Source organism: Eublepharis macularius, chromosome 15 (assembly GCF_028583425.1).
Source record: "Eublepharis macularius isolate TG4126 chromosome 15, MPM_Emac_v1.0, whole genome shotgun sequence".
Classification (NCBI taxonomy): domain Eukaryota; kingdom Metazoa; phylum Chordata; class Lepidosauria; order Squamata; family Eublepharidae; genus Eublepharis; species Eublepharis macularius.
In genome coordinates this window covers 30023956-30044024 of record NC_072804.1, presented here as the reverse complement: position 1 = coordinate 30044024, position 20069 = coordinate 30023956, and the positions used below count along the sequence as shown (strand labels likewise).

The 20069-nt window shown below is 46.9% G+C and overlaps 1 protein-coding gene across 1 annotated transcript in view; it reads left to right on the top strand.

Annotated features, from left to right (window-relative positions):
- MAN1C1 (mannosidase alpha class 1C member 1) overlaps positions 1 to 20069 on the top strand; it is a 166172-nt gene that overhangs the window by 112213 nt on the left and 33890 nt on the right. The window contains exons 3-4 of the mRNA XM_054999000.1: positions 3965 to 4080; positions 13524 to 13604. Coding sequence (XP_054854975.1) covers positions 3965 to 4080; positions 13524 to 13604 — 197 coding nt within the window. The remainder of the gene's footprint in view (positions 1 to 3964; positions 4081 to 13523; positions 13605 to 20069) is intronic.

The window sequence follows — 20069 nt, the reverse complement described above, 5'->3', positions numbered from 1 at the left end:
GCAAGGAGCCTTAAGAATGACCTAATTCCTCCTGATTGTAGCAGCTCCCCCGCCCCAGCTTTTGATGTTGTGTGGAGTGTGTGTGCGCGTTTGTACGTGCGTGCACCCATGCAAGCACTCTTTTTTTTTTTTAAGCTGGGCAGTAAAACATGCAGTTGGGTTGGTGAGCATGCTGCGTGCAGTCAGGAACGTGCTGACTAGCTCAAAACTGTCAAAGGCTTTAGTACTGGAATAAACCAGAAGATCTTAAAAGAAGAAGTCATTAAAAGAGAATTAGGACCAAATTGGAAGGCTTGAAGGGGAAACAGCAGTGCTCTGAAGAAAGCAGTCCGCCTAAAAGTGAGCAGGACAGACATTTGTATTAAAGTCTTGGACTAAATGTTGATCATCTTTGTGTCCTGCTCTTCCTTTCAGGCACTCATAATGGCTCCTGTGATGCTCCTCTTGAGTGTCCCCATTTCAGCAAATATCTTCCTGAGCTGACGATTGCAAGAAGCTCAGATGCTCCAATACCATTCACGGGTCTTTGTTTTTTTTGAGTGGAAATACCCTCTTAGTGCTCAGCAAGAAGGTGATTTTGTGGAGGAATGTTAAGGCTGCCAACTTACTGCTTCCTCTGTGCAGCAATGGATTTCTCCTTGCGGGAGAACAATATAAGCCACCGTTTCAAGGCAAGATTCACCTGAAAGACCCACTGATTCAAATTGTGCTTTTCTACTGCAGACCAACATGGCTACCCACCTGAAACTGTTTCAATGCACCATCTTAGAGGCTTCCATGAGGGAGGAGAAGAGGTTATAGATTGAAATTTGGCATGCAGACATTCCCTCCCCCAAGCCCCTAAACTCACAGCTGCTCAGAGTCTCTTTGTGAGGTGGGTCGGTACTGTTCCTCTTTTGCAAATGGAGAAGCTGAGTTTGAGCGCCGGTGGTGTTGCTGAAGCTCCTCTGAGCTGAACTCTACTTTGTGCCCTTACTGAATCTCATTTTGTCAACTCTGGAGTAGGTTAGAAACCTTCTCTCTCTCTTAGTCCAAGATTTAGTTCTTTACTCCATTTTTACTCTGCCTTTCTCCCCAGTGGGGACTCAAAGTAGTCCGTTTCATTCTTCCCTCCTCCATTTATCCTCTCAACAACAACCCTGTGAGGTAGGTTAGGCTGAGAGTTTGTGACTGTCCCAAGATCACCCACTGAATTTCCATGGCAGAGTGGGGATTTGACACTGGGTCTTCCAGATCCTAGCCCACACTTTTACTACTATACAACACTGTCTCTTCCTGCATAGCTGAAAAGTTAAATTATTGAGGTGAGACTTCACAACTTGCAAAGCTGGACAGAACCCATCGGCTCTTGACACATGCATACACATATATACACATCCTATTTTTGCAGTCCCAAGCATAAGGAAAATGTAAGGGGCCAGCTGACTGTAGGGGATCAGAAATCGTTTCTGTGGAAGTCCTGGCAGTTTAAGGTAGAGGCTATTGACTTATGCTTGCTGTGCATATAAACTGTTGCCCCCTGCTGGAGAATTATAATAATGTCCAGTCTAGACACGCTCAAGAGCAAAACTAGCTAAGCCAACGAATCTGTTTTTTCTGACGTGCTGTTTTGGACACCCGAAGTGTTTGTTTAGAATCCTGCTGTTGCCAGCTGATGTCATCACTTGCATTTGTATAGGCTCTGGAAAGCTGTGAGTCATTTTGTACTGGAAATGCACATTTGATGTTCGGCAGCACCAACGGTATGCCATTGTGAGAGCTATCTGATCTCAGGCTTCATCTAGCACAGCAAGAGAGCTGTCCCCTTCCTGTGCTGGGCAGCTGGGGAGAAAGATGTGCTTTGTCCAGAAATACCCTGCAGGGTGTGTGTGGTGTTTGTGTGCGTGTGTTTGATGCAGCCCAGACATAACCCTGAACAATTGTTTCTCTAAAAACTTGGCAGCGGAGAGGGGGGGGATCTAGTTTAATCCCTACATGTTATCTGTCATGAAACTTTGGGATCGGAAGAGGAGGAAATGCTGTTTGTCCAATGCATTCATTCTTTTACCTTCTTATTTATAAATAGGAGAACAAATTAAACTCAACCATGGGGTTGCCAACTGCAGGTTGGGAAATTCCTGGAGATTTGGGGGTGGAACCTAAGGAGGGCAGACTCAATCAGCAGGGTATACTGCCGTAGAGTCTGCTATTCAAAGGAGCCATTTTCTCCAGGGGAACTGATTTCTGTTGTCTGGAGGTCAATTGTGATTCCAGGAGATGTCCAGGCCCCGCCTGGAGGTTGGCAATGCTACTCAAGCACCAGATGCCATCTTCAAACCATCATGACGCCTTTGAGGGGAGTTTTGACTGCTTACTCCTCTGATCTCTTTCCCTCTTTTTTAATGCTGGAGTTTGTTGCTCACCAGCTGTGGGAATATAGCTGTTCTGGCCACTGCAGGGTTCTAGTCCTCATGGTTGTGAGAGTCTCTTCAGGTGTTCCGCCATTCTTGTGCTTTTACTACTGGAAATCAACCCGGCTGCATAAAACAGCACCGTGTGGAAACTAAATGTGTGAGGGCAGCTGATCTGATTCCCTTAAGAGGGCTTTCTGGACCTGCCTGAATCCGAAGCGCCGCCGCCTTACTGCTGAGTCTGACCACTGGTTTATCAAGGTCAGCGTTGTCTACTCAGACTGACAGTGGCGGCTCTCCAGGGCTGCAGGTAATTGGCAGTGGTGCTGTTTGACGTTTACGCTTCCAAGCCTCCAAAGCTCTTGGGCCACCCGTGTGCTCTTTGCAGACCAGTTTCCTTTGCAGCGGTCTCACATTTGGCACTCAGTGTCTTGGGCAGCCTTTCCCTTAATATCCTGGCATTCCACTTGATAATTCCGAGAGCTTTGAGCGGCACTTCTTCACAGCAGACTCGATCCAGAAGTGTGTCTTTCACGCCAGCATCTGTTGTAGTTGGTTTCCCTCCCAGCACACGGTTTGCTTTTAGCAGACGTTAACACATTGCCTTTGTGTAGCTAACAGAGCTGAAAGTTGCCAGAAGGGTTGTGAGCCAATTAAAAAGGGGAGGGTGTTTTTAGTCTCTGAACCGTGTTGCTTTCACAGAGTTGGACATAGACGTAAAAATGCAGTACTTAGAACCCCTGAGGGATTTCCGTGCCATAAATGCAGAGTTCAGGGTCTCCTTCCTCTCTGATCTTGGTTCATGCAGGAGAAGCCCAAAGGACAGAGAAATAATTTTGCTGATGACTTTCCTCCCTCCAGTTTCTTTCAGAATAGGGAGTGTCCAAGGACTTTGTGGCTTATTCTCATCCTGCCGAAGCCAGAATTTCTTTGGGATCTCTGAGGGGTGAACCGCATGTTACACTTTTACATGAGTTTGCCAGGGGGACTTGCAGCTATACTGCAGCTGTGAGTCCCCCGTGCTAACTCCTGTGTAAAATCACAGCAAGAGGCACAATTCAAATTGGGACCAGGGCACAGGGGAAGGAGGGGTTCTGTCCTCCTCCCAGTGCCCAGGAGTTGCTACCGGGGAGTCACAGCTGCCGTATGGCTGCAAGTCCACATTGGCAGTTCGTTTCAAGTGTAACGTGGTGCAGCCATAATAAGGCAGGTCATCCAAGTCCCTCCTCCAAACCCACCCAGTCTGTGGAGCCAAGAGTAGAGCCCTACTTGCCTCAAGCCCCGTGGAAGTGACACTCATGTGCCTGTAATTGCATTGGCTGACATTCGCCCCTTGTTAGCTTTGCCCCTTCTATTTCCTCTGTTAGCCTTCTAATCTCTGCAGGGAAGCAGTCAGTTTTGTTGCTGTTTATGGAACTCGGTAAAGCATATTGTATACTGATGGGACCATTTAAATACTAAATAAGAACAGTGTCGGTACTGAACTCCACATGGAAGCCACCCCCAACTCATGCCACACCAAGAGAAACAAAATACCGATCCAGTCAAATGGTCCTTGTTTTCTACTGATGCAGGAGGCCTCCGAGGAGCCACAGTGGTGGATGCTTTAGACACTTTGTACGTGATGGAGCTGCAAGAAGAATTCCAAGAAGCCAAAAGTTGGGTGGAGCAGAGCTTTGACTTGAATGTGGTGAGTCATTCTTTGAATATGTTTCTCTCTGAGGCAAATACTGTCTGCTGTGTTTGAACCCTGAAGTTCTGAGCTTGGTTGGTCTTTGTTTTGTCTTTTATTCTGTACAAATAAGCTGAAAAGCTATATAGTTATGTTGGGAAGCAAAGAGCCAAAATGTTAAAGAGGCAAATGCTCTCGATTCTTCTTATTCTTCAACTATAGACCTTGGTCGCTGGCTGAAATCTATGTGGTGCCCATTTTCTTCATAGTTCAGGCGGCATCTTTTTCTGTTTTCTGCACTTTCTCTTCTTGGCAGGGTTTGTTGTTTAAGAAACCAAGAATACACGTGGACATTTGAAACACAAGAACTTGTAATTTTAAGATGCAATTTAGACATGCTAATAACTTTACTATCTTTATTGGAATGGGCTGCACAAGAGCCTTGCAAGGTAGGTCACAATGATTACCATTTTATAAGGCAGTTGAGACCGAGTGAACAGCTTGCCCAATATCTCAGAACCATAATGAGACCTGAACGAGGGTCTTGCAGGTCCAGGCTTACATTGTTGTACCCTGGACTACCCTGATTCTCCGAGGAACAAATACATTTACCTTTGATATCTGACAACCAGAAATTTATTCCTCAGTCGCCTGCTTGAGCGAATTGCTATTTGAAAATGAAGCTGACACGTAACTGTGTGCAATTCCTGCCGTCTTCTATGTAATGAAACCTTTGTTATAATAGAAGATAATTGGATGCATTAATGCCTTTAGTTGCTTGGCTTTTCCAAGTTCGGTGCGGGGGGTGGGGGTGGGGGCGGGGGCGTGTAGCTTTCTGGTTCTTTAAAAAAACATCAGCTTTCTCCTCTTAAGAAATACATGAAGCTGTTTTGTCGTGATCGGTCTACTGGTCTGTCTAGCTTAATATGGTCAAACCTGACTGGGGGTCACTCTCCAAGGCACATAACTTGCTCCCTTAAAGCTTGGAGCAAAACTGACTTGCAGACTTTTAGAGGGTCAGGGACTGTCACCAGTAAATACTGTCACCACTGGTGACAATGCTGGGCGCTGTGCCTTAATTTGTTTTCTCCCACCCAAGATTCATAAAGTTGGAAAGGGAGACCAAAGCCAGTCTGTCTGCCCTTGTTTCTCCAGTCTGCAAGGAAGGGTGAACTGGAAGCTTTTGTGCGGGTCAGGGTATTCTGGGCTACACACTGTTCTTGCTGCAATTCCCTCCTTTCTTCAGAGGTTAGTGGGCTGTACACCACTGGACATCCCTCAGTTCCCAGGTTCAAGAACCACTGCAGGCTCAAATCCTGACACCTGGAATAACCCCTGCTCTGGAAGGTAGGGATAAGACATTAGTCTTGTGCATGGTGCAAACAGAATAGTGGTACATCTCAGTAAAGATTCTTGCGGAGTAGATAGTTCACTGCAGGGAATTCAAGTGAGACAACCAACCTATACTCCTTTGAAGGGGGATGGGGAGAAGGAGGACTAAAATGGATCCAGTGGGTGTGTTCCCCTCTGACTGACCTTGGATCTTGTGATCAGTCAGACTCTGAGCATGGGCAAAACACAGTGATCCGTCTAAAAGAGAACCGTCCTAGATGCAACAGCATGCTGCAAAGCATCCTGCTCTTAGTTGTGAGAGATCCAGGTACCCCAGAGGAAAGGGAGAAGGAACCATTTGGTTATACCTGGACATGGGGAAGGAAAAGGGAATTAAGACTCTTGCTGGCAATAGTTGTAAATGAGGCATCAGAACAAAAATCAAATAACAACCTTGGTAGGTTTATCCCTTGCTTTGAAATGGCCTACAGTTTAGTGTAGTATGCTTTTGTCAGATGCACGAAATGTTTGAGAAGTTACAAGGCAAATGTCTATAGGAATAGATTTAAAAAATGCATCCAGATAAGCTGTGAGGCATTTTGCTCTGCAGTTTTTCTTGAGAAACATTTCCAGACCTTTTTTCTGCTACATTTTTTGGGGGGGGGAAGGGGGCAGTTGTGGGCACATCTAAACTGCAGAGTTGATGGACAAATATTCTCTGTACCCAAGGATTTTTAAAGACTGCTTTAGGAGAGGGAAAAGAGTGCTAGAAAATCCTTAGTACCCTTTTTAAATTTACAGTTCAACAGATTCTTTTCAAAGCGCTGTAACAGTTAAACTGGGATTTATTTATTTCATTATTTATTGAAAATATTGACTGGCCACCTTTTTGCCATGCAGGAACCCAAGGCAGCTAACAAGAGGAATAAAATAACAATAATAAAAAACATTTTTTAAAAAATCACAATTTAAAAACACAATTTAAGAAGACCTCCAGTAAATAGAAAAAACGAAGCTAATTAAAAGCTTCCCTAAATAACATCATCTTCAGCTGCCTCCCAAAGATCAGCAGCGAAGGGGCCAAGCACAGCTCCTTGGAGAGGTTGTTCCATAATCATGGGACTGCTGCTAGAAAGGTAGGCAGTGTAATTGCGGATCAGCAGCAGATTGGTAGCCAGTGTAACGGCTGTAGTATTGGGGTCACGTGCTCCTAACAGCTGGCCCCAACCACAGCAGTCTCGCTGCAGCATTCGGTGCTTGCTGCAGCTTCTAAACATTCTTCAAGGGTCGCCCCAAGTAAAAAGCATTGTAATACAGCAGGGCTTTTTTTCAGCAGGAATGCAGTGGAACGGAGTTCCAGAACCTCTTGAAAATGGTCACATGGCTGGTGGCCCCGCCCCCTGATCTCCAGACAGAGGGGAGTTGAGATTGCCCTCCGCACACGGAGGGCAATCTAAACTCCCCTCTGTCTGGAGATCAGGGGGCGGGGCCACCAGCCATGTGACCATTTTCACAAAGGGCAACCCACTGAGTTCCACCACCTCTTTTCCCAGAAAAAAAGCCCTGTAGTACAGTCTAGATGAAACTAGATGTGGATCACTGTGGCTCGATCTGACTGCCCCAGGAATGGGTGCAGCTGACATACCAGCTGAAGGAGCAAAAGCACTCTGACCCACTGCAGCCACCTAGTTTTCAAAGGTGACTGCTGTGTATGAAACCACTCTGTATTGTAGATGTGCCTAGTCTGAGAAGCTTTCTAAGTAGAACTATAATAATTCCCATAGTTTATCAACCTGGAGGAAGAGTATGTACCAAATTTATATTCAGCCACGTGATGTTGTGACCTCAACTCTAAGACTTTTTTTTAAAAAAAGCTTAGATAGATACTGTGAGCAGGCAGTACCCAAGTTCAGCCTTCATTTTCCAAGACAACACATGCTTAGGCCCAACTACCAGATCTTTGGAGAGTTAAACAAAAGGGATAAATAGGGAGTGCCAGGGCTCATTTTGAGGGGGAACGCGCAGGAACGCAGTTCCAGTAGTTCCCCAAAGAGGTCACATGACAGGTGGCCCCGCCCACCTGACTCTTGGCCATTTTGGGCCTGTTTCAGCCTGGATTGGGGCCGAAACGGCCCAGATCGGGCTTCTGACGGGTGGTGGATCACTCTCCCACTCAGCAGCGGCCCAATCCTGACCATTTTGGTCCCCTTTTCGGCCATTCTCAGCCCCTTTTTGCCATTTTGGGCCCAGTTTCGGCCCTGAATGTCCAGGACTGGGTCCAAAACAGCCAGGATAGGTGATGTCAGGGGGTGTGGCATATGCAAATCAGTTATGCCAATGACACACTTCCGGCGATGGCAAGAGGCGTGGCATATGCTAATGAGTTCCTCCAGCTCTTTTTCTACGAAATGACCCCTGGGGAGTGCCTTGCTTGACGTGTATCTCTCTGGCTATTTCCAGTATCTGAAATGCTGAGCTGGATCGGCATTGGGACTTAATCAAGCATATGTCAACTTAGCGCAAAAATGCAGTGTCCTTGCAACATCATTCACACTTCCTTCAAAGGCAGAGCCGTGCTTGGGGCTGCCTTTCCTCAGAAAAGTATCTTTTGGCAGTGCTGGAGGGCAGGGGGGATGACCAGCAGAGACTTGCTACTGGGCAATCACTTCCATAAATCTGGTTGAATGCTTTTGTGTTTGATCAATAGGCAAGGAGACCAAACAGGCAGGGATAATTGATCAATGTTTTCACAACAGCTCTTCCTTCTGCCCTGTCCATTCCTGGATCAATCTGCAAGCTCAAGAATGAGCCTTGTGGATGGGAGAGGCATTTGATATAGAGGAGACTGAATCGACATTAAAAATTAGCACAGCAGATGTCTATTCATATTGCTGTCTACGGCCGAAATTCACAAATTTGGGGGATTTTTCTTAAAGCACAGAAAGACAAATCAGAAAGTATGGTGTGATGAAGACCTGCCCCTCTGTTCTTGCTTCATTGCTGGCACCATCGTCCCAGGGCTGAGAGAATGAGGGTGTCCTCTTGGGTACGGCCTGTGTGTGGGGGAAGAACACATTATAGCATTTACTTTTGTAATAATAATAGACCAAAAAGAGAATTTGTTAGAAGCTGGCAGGACCACTATGCTCCACTGGCTCTATTTCAGAGAGGTGGGGGAACTCAGCAAAATGTTGTCTAGCTAGCTCCCTCCGGGGCACGTCCATGACACACATAATGGCGGCTGCTTCTAGTCACCATTCCTTCTCACTCATCTGCCTGGGCAAATAAGCAGCCACCATGACAACAAATGGGAGCTGCCCTCGGTCACCTGATCGCTCACTCTCTTTGGTTGGCAACTGCTCCTAGCAGCAGCCACTGCTTGCTGATGCAGGTGAGTAGACAGTGGCAAGCAACAGGAAAAGGAGAAGCTATTGTGTCCACCTAGGGTGGTGGTGTGTCTGCTCCGGGAGGGCAGAGCAGACTTGATATTTTTGGTAGTTCTTGTGCCACCAGCCAGAGAGAAGCCAGAGCTTCACACTGGTGCCCCCTGTGTTTCTGATACCAGCCCTATTTTGAATGGTTATCTTTTGAATACAGGTGTACCAATCATCCTCTAATATTCATATAGCACCTGAAATACGTACTAACCTAGTGATACTCAATGGCTCGGGAGCCACATGCAGCTCTTTGACATGGCACCTGTGACTCTTCTGAGCTCCATCCCCTGCTCTTGTGAGCCCCATCCCCTAAAGTCTCATCTTCCCCACATTTCAGAAAGTGGGCAAGGCCTTTCCTGTTGGGGCTTGGCAGATACAATAAAATTCCCTATCTGGAAAGGCTTTTCTGCTGTCTGTTAAGAGAGGTGGAAACTCTAGAGCACGTGTGTTTTAGCCACCCATATTATAAGGAAGCACGGGATGAGATGATCCCACCACTATCAGGTAAAATCTCTGGTCTTACTGAAAAAGCTAGACTTGATTATCTCCTATCCGATAAGAATGCCAAGATTACCTATCAAATAGCCAGATACTGTTTGGTGATAGTCAGAGCTTGGAAATTATATTGTACTGTAACTAGATCTTAATTTCACATTGTTTTCTTTGTTTTATTGTATACCATGATTTTTTCTTTTTAGTGTAACTTGCATTATATGATTGGTCAAATGACCATAAATAAAGAATGAATGAATAGCAATGAATGAATGAATGAATGAATGAGTTTATTTCAAATGGCCAAAGGTAGTTGCAATCCTAGACTAAAAAGTAATACATGAAATGCAAATTTTAGCAAAAAATTGATAAAATAAACAATGAAAACTAGTTAAAAGGAATAAGTTAAACTTTCCGAACCCTATAAGCATAGCAAAAAACAGCAACAGATTAAACATCAATGTGGGGCTTGTGGTGCCCACCTTGAAATAGCCAGCACCACAGGAACAGGTATGCTACGAGCTTTCTTGAGGTGCAGGTCTCAGGCCAAGGATGGAAGTAAACGTGGCTGTTTTGGTTAATGGCGATTCCAAATCTGGCTGTCTGTGAGTCGTGTACTGCATGATTTACATACACAAAACATAAAATAGGCACAGGAACACATGAAGCTGCTTGCTACTGAGCCAGACCCTTGGTCTCCAAAGGCATCTATTCTAACAGGCAACCGCTCTCTGGGGGCTCAGACAGGCCTTTTATGTCACCCCCTTCCTGGTTGTTTTTAACTGGATGTGCTGGGGATGGAACTGGGATCTTTTGCAAGCAACACAGATGACCCTTCCTCGAGTTACAGTCCCTCCCTGCCCACAGACTTTTATCCTGGTCTAAAATCTGGTATAAAATAAAAGGGAGCAACTGGAGCCAAGGGAACTTTGCTGTCCAAAGTAAAAAAGAAATTGAGAGGGGGAACTGGAGACAGATGGATACAGAATGGTAGGTCCGAGGCGCTTAGAAGTTTTGGCAAGGTTTCAAAACTTCCTGGAACTCATTCATTCTAGAAGACGATGCCTTTCCTGTACCATTCTCAGCTCTGGCTGCTTTCACAGGGGGATTCTTCCTCGGGGTGGAACACAGCATGCCCTTGCTTGGGGGCGGGGGAGATTCCATGCAAGTTGCACTGTTTCTGAGCAGTTTCTGGGGCTCCACTTCCTTTGACCCAGCTTAAAGGGGAAGGAGTGGGGTGGCTGAGGGCAGAGGCTCCCGGTGGGTCCTCTGTCCCTGAAGAACTGTTGCCCATCTCCAGCCGAGGAACAAGAAAGTGAGGCGGCAGCACAGCATGCTGGGGAGAGGTCTAGGAATGAAAATATAAGTTTGTCATTTGCTAACATGAAGACCAAGCAGAGGCCAGGAAGAGAATTCCATGCCCTGGGGCAACAGGCATGGAGGATTAAGCTGTGAAGGGCCTGGCTTGGTACTGACCTCTGCGATGAAGTCATTAGGTGCCTTTAGCTAAGCCATTCTTTCTCATGGCCTCAGCCCCTATCTGCAAAATAACAATAATACTAAGCAGCCTTGCAGGATGGCAGCATAACTCTGTATGGGACATGCCATGAATATTTGGAAATGCTATATAAATACTACAGATTATGGTTTTCCTTAAGTAATCCTGTACACCCACACACCCTGCCCCAGCCCGAAGTCCAAGCGAGCTCTCCTTCAGACCTTTGCAGTCCCATTTGCATCGTGCGTAAGGTGAGGAGAGTCTTTTGTCTCTTTCCCCAAGCCAAGGGATGGTGTTATCTCGTGCTCCTTGTTCTTACAACGTCTCTTTCTCCTCACTAAAATAGCTGTTCTGCCTCGGGGTGCATGTGTGTGCGCGTACGCATGTGCGCACATGGAGACGAGCTGATATTTATTCAGAAAGCAAAACTGAATTGGCATGCAAGAGCACATTTTTGAAAGGCACAATTTGACTGCAATTGCTTTGACATTTCACTGATCCGAAGCTGGATTATTATAGAGCATAACTTGCTCCAGGTAAATGGCTATCTGAGAGACTCGGTCTTCCACATTAGTGAGTGCCCCTAGAAAACCCACACAGGCCTCCCTTGCTATCTTCAGCTTATCCTTAATGCATCTTCTTGAAAACACCTTGCTGTTTTCAGTGGAACTGTTTACCAGTGTAAGCATGGTTAGGATTAATGGCACTGATGGCTGCCAGTAATTTATCCACCCTTTATAAAGGGTGTGTAGGTTCCTCTTTAGATGTTGCTGAGAAGCGTGACAGTGGTGTGTCCTGTCTGCTTTATCCCTTCTCACAGTCACATCCATGTTTTAATTCAGTGGCCTTTGACTAGTAACTAGAGATGGGCATGAACCAAAATATGAACCAAAATTCGTGATGAACCAAGCTGGTTCGTGGTTCGTGAACCAGCGATTCGTCAGATACCATTTCTGATGAACCACCACAAATGATAGGCTGGTTTGTTTGGTTCGTTTTTCAGTTCATCACTGCAGACAGCCTAGCGCCGATCAATCAGTTTCCTTGGCTACAGGGGATGGACTTCCTGCAGACCTTCTGCTGACCTGGAAGTGGTGATTCGCTGGCCCGGAAGTGACATTTTCACAAACCAAAACAAACCAATTCGTGAACCAGGGCAGGTTCGTGAAAGTTCGTGGTTCATGAAACGTGACGAGCCACGAATCGAATGGGTTGTTTTTTTCTGATTCATGCCCATCTCTACTAGTAACTGCTAGCCTCAGTTTCCAGCTGTAAAAACAGGAAAAAATATTGGCTTCATAGGGTTGTTACACAAATCAATGAAGTAAATTTTTTTGCTTATTAAAAATGCTGCATAAATAATTAGTAGTATTGCGGGTCATTTCAGTTCACAGCAGGCCCTGAAATGGAGGTTTATAGGCATGGGAGCAAACTGTGAGGATGCATCTTCTCCCTTTTGAAGGAAGGAATGCTGAATGTGAATTAAAGTCTGTGTGCGCCAATCTCTACCTGAGAGATCCCTGCCTGTGGAGCCTATCCACCTCTTTTTGATGAAGTATAGATTGTGTGAGCTGGAGAGTAGAGTGTTGGACTAAGATCTGGGAGACCCAGATTCGAATCTCCACACTGCTATGGAATGCTGCTTGATGGCTGTGGGCCAATCACAGACTCTCAGCCTAACCTACCCCACAGGATAAATTGGCGGGGAGGAGAATGACTCAAGCCATTTTGAGACCCCACTGGGGAGAAAGGGAAGGTAGAAATGAAATAAATAATAAATACTCACTTAGGATTGTACACATGCAGGCTCCAATTTGCACTCAAATCACAGAGGGGTAAGTGAGCAAATTTTAGAGTCACACCTGTGGCCGCTGCATGTTTAACAACCTTCTTTCTGGGGCCATATGTGAATTATTTACTTACTTTATTTATAGCCTGTCTTTCTCACTGAGACTTGGGGAGATTAAAGGTAAAAGTAGTCCCCTGTGCAAGCACCAAGTCATTACTGACCCAAGGGGGGACATCGCATCATGACGTTTTCTTGGCAGCCTTTTTACGGGTGGTTTTCTATTGCCTTGCAGTCCAATAGCATGAGACATATCATAAGCAATGCAATAGGACTAGGATTATAAATTAGAAACAATGCAAAAAATCAGATATGATATATCAAACAGTGCAGAAAGTGGAATTACAAAAGCCGAAACCAATGTAATAAGTGCCAGATAATACATACAATGAGCAGATAATACATACCGTAAAATTGACTACTGCAGTGAACCAACCCTTAAAGGAAAACTGGCTGATACAGAGACTGGTGCCTTCCTCCACAAGCATCTCCTTTTCTCCCAGTAACATTTCCAATTTATGATGTACAGTAACATCATCATGTTGAAAATTTCTCCACCCCTCCCCCCTCAAGGTGGAGACCGAGACCTCCAGTGTAGGGAACTGGAATCAAAGAAATTGTCAACTCTGCAATATCACATGATGAGATGTTGCTAGATTTCATTTGAGGAGAGGACAGGAGGAAATGCAGGGCTTCTGGTTTTTGGCAGCAGGTGTGCGTTCTCTGTATCATTCAGTTCTGCTGTGCGATTTTGTGAATGTGAAAAACATTCCTTTGTAGCACTTTCCTATAGTGCGTTCTTACCTTTTTATTTTATGCACAGCCTGGAACCAAATCCCCTTTTTGTTCTCCACAGAATGGCGAAGCTTCCTTGTTCGAAGTGAACATCCGCTACATCGGAGGGCTGCTGGCTGCGTTCTACTTAACTGGTGAAGAGGTTTGTTCCAGCACATTTCGCACACAGGGTGTATTTCTGCATAAGAAAGCCCATCTCCCTAGAGAGCCCTCCCAACCAAACCCTTCAAAACGATCCCCACCCCCAGCTCAAGCTAAAAATGAAGGGGTTTTTTATGAATATTGAAATGCTGATGATGGCTGTTAATTAAGTCTTGCATAATTACCTCGCCCGGCTCATCATTTTGTATAGATATTTTCTCCCGTGGACAATTTCTCCTAGATAGCTTTTCAGTTTGGTACATTGGTCCCTTGCTGTGAAATACCGTTTGCTGTGATCTTGGCCTTGCATTCAGAACTTGTTAATTTTCTGATGCTGGAGAGAGGAACTTTCGTAGGCCCCTGAGGGTCGCACACTAAACGCTGCAGTGGTCTAAATGTCACTTTTAGTAGCGGCTGTTCTCAGCTGTATTGCCAAAAAGTGAAAAACTGTCACGAGCATTAATACAGCATAACAAGGCCCCTTGACCCTGGTTTTCTGCCCTCCAAAGGGTCCTCTGCCATCCTAGGAAGGAGGGCGCAGAGCCCTCCTGTGTAACCGGGGGGTGGGGGTGAATAAGCACCACAACTCTGCCCAAAGTGAGGGGCCCTTAAGGATCTGCGTTTATCAGGAGGAACATGCATATCCTCAGAGTTGCAGTCAGGTGAGAAAAGTGTCTTCTACCTAGATGACTCAAACACCCTGGGCAGGAGTCAGTGTGGTGTAGTGTGGTGGGTTTGAACTTCCTACCCTCCGGGAATCCCTTCCATATTTGTTTACTCAGAACCAGTCCCTGCACCGTTCAGACTCTTCCACAGAAGGCCCCCTCAGGGATTGCATGGGTGTTTGAATCTATTGTCACTTCTCTGAAACTCAAAGAGCACACCCTGGAGTGCATCCCAGAATCCTGTGTGATCTGCATAGTCCATAGGCAATGCACATGGGAGTCCCACAGTCTCTGAATATCAGTTCCAGGAGGCAATATCAGGGGAAGGCCTCAGCTTTTATGCCCTCTTTGACCGTTCTGCGGAGGCGGTTGGTTGGCCACTGTATGAGAGGATGCTGGACTAGATGAAGCCCTGGCCTGATCCAGCAGCCTCTTCTTATGTTTTTACGTTGAAAGGAAGGGGCGGGGCCGGATCGAGGGGGGGCAGGGGGGTAGTCTGCCCGTGACGGCGCCAAAGAGGGGGCACTGGGTGCAGCTGCCAGCCGCCAGGAGCGCGCCAGCGGCAGCGCAGGCAGCTGAGCAGCCACCCGCGCAATTCGCCTGCCCCACAGGACAGGGAGCGCACGGCAAGCTTTCCACCCTGTCAGCCGGGCAGGCGAATGACACGGAGGCTGCCCACGCCACTCGCCTACCCCACTGAGGGCTGGCCTTCCAGCCCTCCATGCCACTTGCCTGCCCGGCTGAGAGGGTGGCCAGCTTGCCACGCACTCCCTGTCCTGCTGGGCAAGCGAGTGGCATGGAGGGCTGGGACCATTCCCGCACCATTCGCCTGCCCTGCAGGACAGAGAGCGCATGGCAAGCCGGCCACCCCCTCAGTGGGGCAGGCAAGTGGCTGCTGCTGCTCAGCTGGTGGCACGCCTGCCCTGCGTGATGATGTCACGGAAGTGATGTCATCACGCAGTGCCAGGAGCGTGTGCATGCGAGGGCTGCCAGACTTGGGTTGTCCCGGGCGCTGACAACCCTAGATCCGGCCCTGGGAAGGGGTACTAATGGCAGACAAGCTGTATCTCAGGCAGGTTGACTGCTGCTCCCCTGATCTTCTCATGACAGAAAGCTCTTCTCCCTACTAAGTTTCTGAGAAATCCTGTCTGAAACCCACTGTCTGCAGTGTTGAGCTGCCCTGAATCTGAGAGGTTTGGTTTCATACATCTAGTCATGGATTTACTGGAGTTTCGGTCTGAGCTTTGGCAATGGAAAGAAGCTCTGAAGCTAAACCGTGGGTTGGAGCCAAGTAGTTTTTGCAACTTATTTATAGTCCACCTTTCTCACTGAGACTCAAGGCGGATTACACAATGTGAGGATGAGACATCTGATAAGCAATGTAATAGGACTAGGATTACAGAAGTCTGAAGCGAAGCATGAAGTATTAGACCTGGTAAGTTAAACAGTGCAGAAAATGGCATCACCTAAGTAGAAAACAGTGCAACGGGAGCAAGATAACACATACAGCAAACTGGTAATTCATAGCAGGACTTGAGTCCAATAGCACCTTAGAAACCAACAAGATTTTCAGGGTAGAAGCTTTCAAGGGTCAAAGCTCCCTTCTCTTCTACTGCAGACCATCACAGTTACCTACCTGGAAAATAATTCATACCTAATGAAATACAATCATCCACAGTCTTGTGCCCTTTATTAAAAGCGCCTTCCTGAACCATTCCATTATAGCCCTCTTATCTTTATTTTTAAAAGCCCTCCTGAACACTGGCTCAGTCTGTACAAGATAAACCCAGGAAGGTTACCGCGTTGAATGGGCATGCTAGTGAGGGGGGGAAACCCGAAGAGGATCCTCCCAACCGCAAAAAAAAAGGTCTATGCTCAAGATCATGTGATCTGAAAGTTGATAAACCGTTTGGCACAAGAGTTGTAGGACAGGGAGCTGGATGAGATGGAGTGGGGAAAACTGCCTGGATCCACCCCTCTGAGTCCAATTAAACCTTGCACCTTATTAGTAAGAGGATGGGGCGGGGGGGAACTCTTAGAAACAGTTCTTGTCAAGGTCTTCTCCAATGGTTGGAAGGGGTATTTGAGTCCTGACCAATGGCTAGTCCCGGCACAGCCGTCTTCCTTCTACTACAGTGATACTCCTGCAGTGGCTCAGGATCACACGTGGCTCTTCCACATGCCATCTGTGACTCTGAGCATCATTCCCCAGTGTGGCAGCCAACCCACATTCCAGGCCAGTGAGCAAAGCCCTTGCCTGGTCGAGTTTGTGATTAGCAGGTGGTTCCCGTCTTGAACAATCTGCAGTCGGAGGAACGGGTAAGCCACGATCTTTCCTGAGTTGCAGGCCTCATGCCAGGGATGGAAGTAAATGATGACAATTGTAAAAGCAGCTCTCCCCAAACCCCTGCTCTACTCTGTATGGAGCTGCTGTGCATCCTTTACTGCCCTGAGGATGCCCACTGGGAGAAGCAGAGCCCCATCGCACCCAATAGCAGGAATAGTCTCTTTATCCAGGCCCTCTCGTTAGGCAGGGTGAGGCAGAAGGTTTAGGAGTGCAATCAAAGGGTAGCAAAACCAGTCGCTTAGTTTATTATTCTTACCACAGTTAGGTGTCATTTTGGATTTTATTGCCTTGGGTACTCCGGTCCTATGAGTAGAGTTGTCTGGCTAGCTCACGTAGTCAAAATGTATATGGACAATAGAGATCAGTGTTACCAGAACTGCTCTTTATTATAATGGGGAATTAGCTGTAGCAGTCTGTAACTTAAAATTAGCGCGGATCTTAACCTATGTCTACGGAGGTCCCGATCCCAGACACTCTAGTGAAAAAGAGGCAGACTACAAATAAGGTTCCAAACACGTGTATTTAGTGTGGCATAAGCCTAAACTTGCACAAGCATACAAAGAACATACAAGACCTAAGAAACACAGAGTAGGAAATATAGAGACTTTCGCATTAGCGGGTTCCCAACGATGATAAGGGAAATACTCACAATCCTGGAGCGAAGCAGAGACACAGCAGCGAGGGTGGCCCAATGCCAGCACTGGGACCACAGACGGACAGCAAGGAAGTCTGGATAGGAATGGCCTAAGCACCGAGTGGTCTGGGAGACCAGCTTAAATACCCCAAAATGTACCCTGGGGCTGGTGCTGTACTTGGTGGTTCTCACAGTCTAAAACAAAGGTTCTAATGGGCTACTGAATGGCTTAGATGGGCCACTTTGGTAATCTGATTGCGATAAGTGACACCTCAGGAAGAGGGGACAAAAGAGGGAGGGGGAAATCCAAGTGGGCTGAAAGGATGTTCCAGCGGACGGGGCTTGTCCTGATGTCATCAGCTCTGGAATGCGGAGGTTTCTTTGAGATGCATTCTCTAAGTGCTTGGGATGGTCGGCACTTAGTTCCTTCTCCGGGGCGGCTCCTAAGATATGCAGAGCGGGGCGAGGGGCTCTCGCTGCGGACGTGGTGTGCCCGCTTCGCCGAAATGGCTTCCCAAAGCAGTCTTTTCCTCTGGGTCTTCTGGCTGCCTAAGAACATGGATGCCGGCTGGGCATAGCTGGGGCTGGATAGCAGGCTGCCCGGTAGCGAGGGCAAGCTCGGCGACCGGCTCGCGGGAGGCTCCAGGCGGGAACTGACCAGGGAGCGCCTAGCCAGGCTCGCTGGAGGTTTCCCTGGCAGGCGCCCGGCTGCTAGCAGCGGCTTGGGCCCATATGAGGCAGGCCTCCATGGAGGCAGGGGGAACAGCACTCAAAACACAGTCCAAAGCAGGGAACAGGCACGGTCCGTGGCAGATGGCAATGCAGGCACGGGGCACACTTGTAACACAGTCCAAACACACACTGGGAAATCCAGATATAGGTCAGGGCAGGGCTGCCCAGAAAAAGAGTCCTTTGTGCAGTTAACCACACATGGAGTCAGTGAACTACACAGTCTATTGCAGCAGCAAGGTAATTAACACGCAGGCAGGAAACTGACACGTGTATCAGAGCACACACGTGCAGGGCAGTCTTTGGTGCAGCAGTGAAACAGCAACGCAGGAAACTTTAACACAGTTCATGGCAGGCCTTAAAGCAGGAGAGGGGGCCTACTTGGCAACATCAGTATGCATCTATACTGGAGGGAAAGCCTCGTGGCAGCTTAAAGAGCAATAGATTTATTATGGCATTGGCTTTTTTGGACTGGAGCCTAATGCATCAGGCGCATGAAATATTTTGTAAGTTGGTAGATATATGCTCACTCATGCACATGGGTATGCACAGGAGAATGTGAACCGTGGGGCCAAAAGATCATGAACTGCAATAGATACCATCTGTATTGCTTCCATGCAAAACTCAGATGTATACAACAGTAATTGGTGATAATGCAATCTTCCTAGCTGCGTGAAACCAATTTAATACCTTTCCTGGGTGAGAAAAACTTGATCTTGAGACCTAGCTGAACACAGTCAAATGTCCTGATTAGTTTTAAAGCCCACACCCACATGACAACACTTGCTCTCTCTCATTTCACACAAACACACTCACAAATGTACATTCTCTTTCCTTTTTTGCTCTTTCTCTCACTTTGCCTCATCTAGACACAAGCTGTACCTGTGAACGGCAAAGATTTCCTGCCTGTGAAGGTGGCTTGCCAACAAGGGTGTAACCAAAAGATGGGGGGCCCTTTCCAAAGTCCCAGGGGTAGAAGTGGGTTGCTACCTGTCCTCCCATTGCACGCATACTCTTTGAAATATATTTGCACTTGGGTCAAAAGGAATGCTGCTGCGCGTTTCAGCCATGAGGAATCAGACCGCCTCTGGTGAACCCCGGCATTCCTGGTCTGATTTGGAGGACCGAAAACACCTTCCTGAATGCAGTTTGATTGATAAGGTTTGAAACCTGGAGCATGTAGTTTGGGGTGGGGGGGGCGGGGGATCCAATCTGAATCGGAGAAATCCAGTTGTAGTGACAGCACTGCTCTCTTCATGCCCCATGCCAGCCCCATGCCAAAGGTACGTTCCTCCGAAGATGAGTAAATATCACCTCCTTTCTAAAGGTGATGATGCAGCCTGCAGTCAACCAAGATTAATCTTCCCCTAGCAAAATGAATTTAGCTGAGCTATAAAATTCCACTGCACTACAGTTCTGCCTTATTTTTCTGGTGCTCCCGAGAACTGGCAGAGACTGAACATATCATATATTTGTGAAGGTGAGGTGTAGAGAGATCCGCGAGATTGAACAAAACACCAGGGCAGAGAGAAAAGCAAATGGCAAGCTGCTCTCCTGCTGATCCGGGTGGGAATCTTCCATGTCGGAAACGAGAACACTGTACCAAACTGAAAAATAAGAGGAGTTTTATCCAAAGGCACTACAGCAGCTTGGCTTTATTTTTAAGGAAAGTTGATGCATTTGGGACTTCGAAGCTCTTCTTTCCCTTTTTGCAAGAGGGAGAGAGCTTTTTCTCCATAGACGTGCTGACTCTCTGCAAACCTGCCTATTATGAATTAGCTCATACAGGGTTAAAATGCCTAATAAGGCATTTTGGTTGGATTTGTCGAACAAAAGTTATAAAGTATAATGGCATAAACATCAAAAATAAAATCTAAAGCATTCTAAGAGTTAGAGGAAGGGAAAAATAATTGAAATTTTGGGTTTTCTTTTTTTAAAAAAAGATTTGTGATACCATTCCCCTTGTTTTTAGCAGGAAGTTTTGCACGAGTGCAAAAAAATCTCTGAATTTTGACCAGGGAGTCCCATAGAAAGGTGCCTGCCCCCCACCATTACCCACTTTATGGAGGCAGCTTGGCTTTGGATACAGTG